General features: G+C 32.8%; 1 protein-coding gene across 1 annotated transcript in view; it reads right to left on the bottom strand.

The window, feature by feature from the left end:
- The window catches only part of EMH_0040990 (uncharacterized protein), a gene marked incomplete at both ends in the record, with an annotated part of 7,969 nt that overhangs the window by 808 nt on the left and 6,719 nt on the right, over positions 1-442 (bottom strand). Inside the window, one exon of the mRNA XM_013495576.1 lies at positions 281-401. Within this exon, the coding sequence (XP_013351030.1) occupies positions 281-401 (121 nt within the window). The remainder of the gene's footprint in view (positions 1-280; positions 402-442) is intronic.

The raw sequence follows: 442 nt of genomic DNA, 5'->3' as shown, positions 1-442 counted from the left end.
AAAAAAAAAAAAAAAAAAAAAAAAAAAAAAAAAAAAAAAAGGAGACAAACAAACGGAGACAAGAAGAGACAGTGCATATACAACTGCAGCAACAACAGATACAACTTTATTTCTATTTATATGTTTATTTATTTATTTATTTATTTTATTTTATTTTATTTATTTATTTATTTTTTTTATTTTGTATTTATTTATTTATCTTATTTTATTTATTTATTTATTTATAGGTAGTGTATTGAGCTGCCTATACAGTGCAGCGGGGAAGGGAGAATTGCTGCACCTCTGTGTCTCCTTCTGCTGCTGCTGCTGCTGCTGCTGCTGCTGCTGCTGCTGTTGCTGCTGCTGCTGCAGCTGCTGCTGCTGCAGCTGGTTCTTCTTAGATTTGTTTTTGTATAAAACCCCTTCATCAGTCTCTCCCTAATAAGCGTCACCAGCTCTATTC

The sequence above is a fragment of the Eimeria mitis genome, genomic scaffold (genome assembly GCF_000499745.2).
Source record: "Eimeria mitis Houghton genomic scaffold, Emh_scaff1646, whole genome shotgun sequence".
Taxonomy (NCBI): domain Eukaryota; phylum Apicomplexa; class Conoidasida; order Eucoccidiorida; family Eimeriidae; genus Eimeria; species Eimeria mitis.
This window is presented reverse-complemented; position numbering and strand designations above follow the sequence as displayed.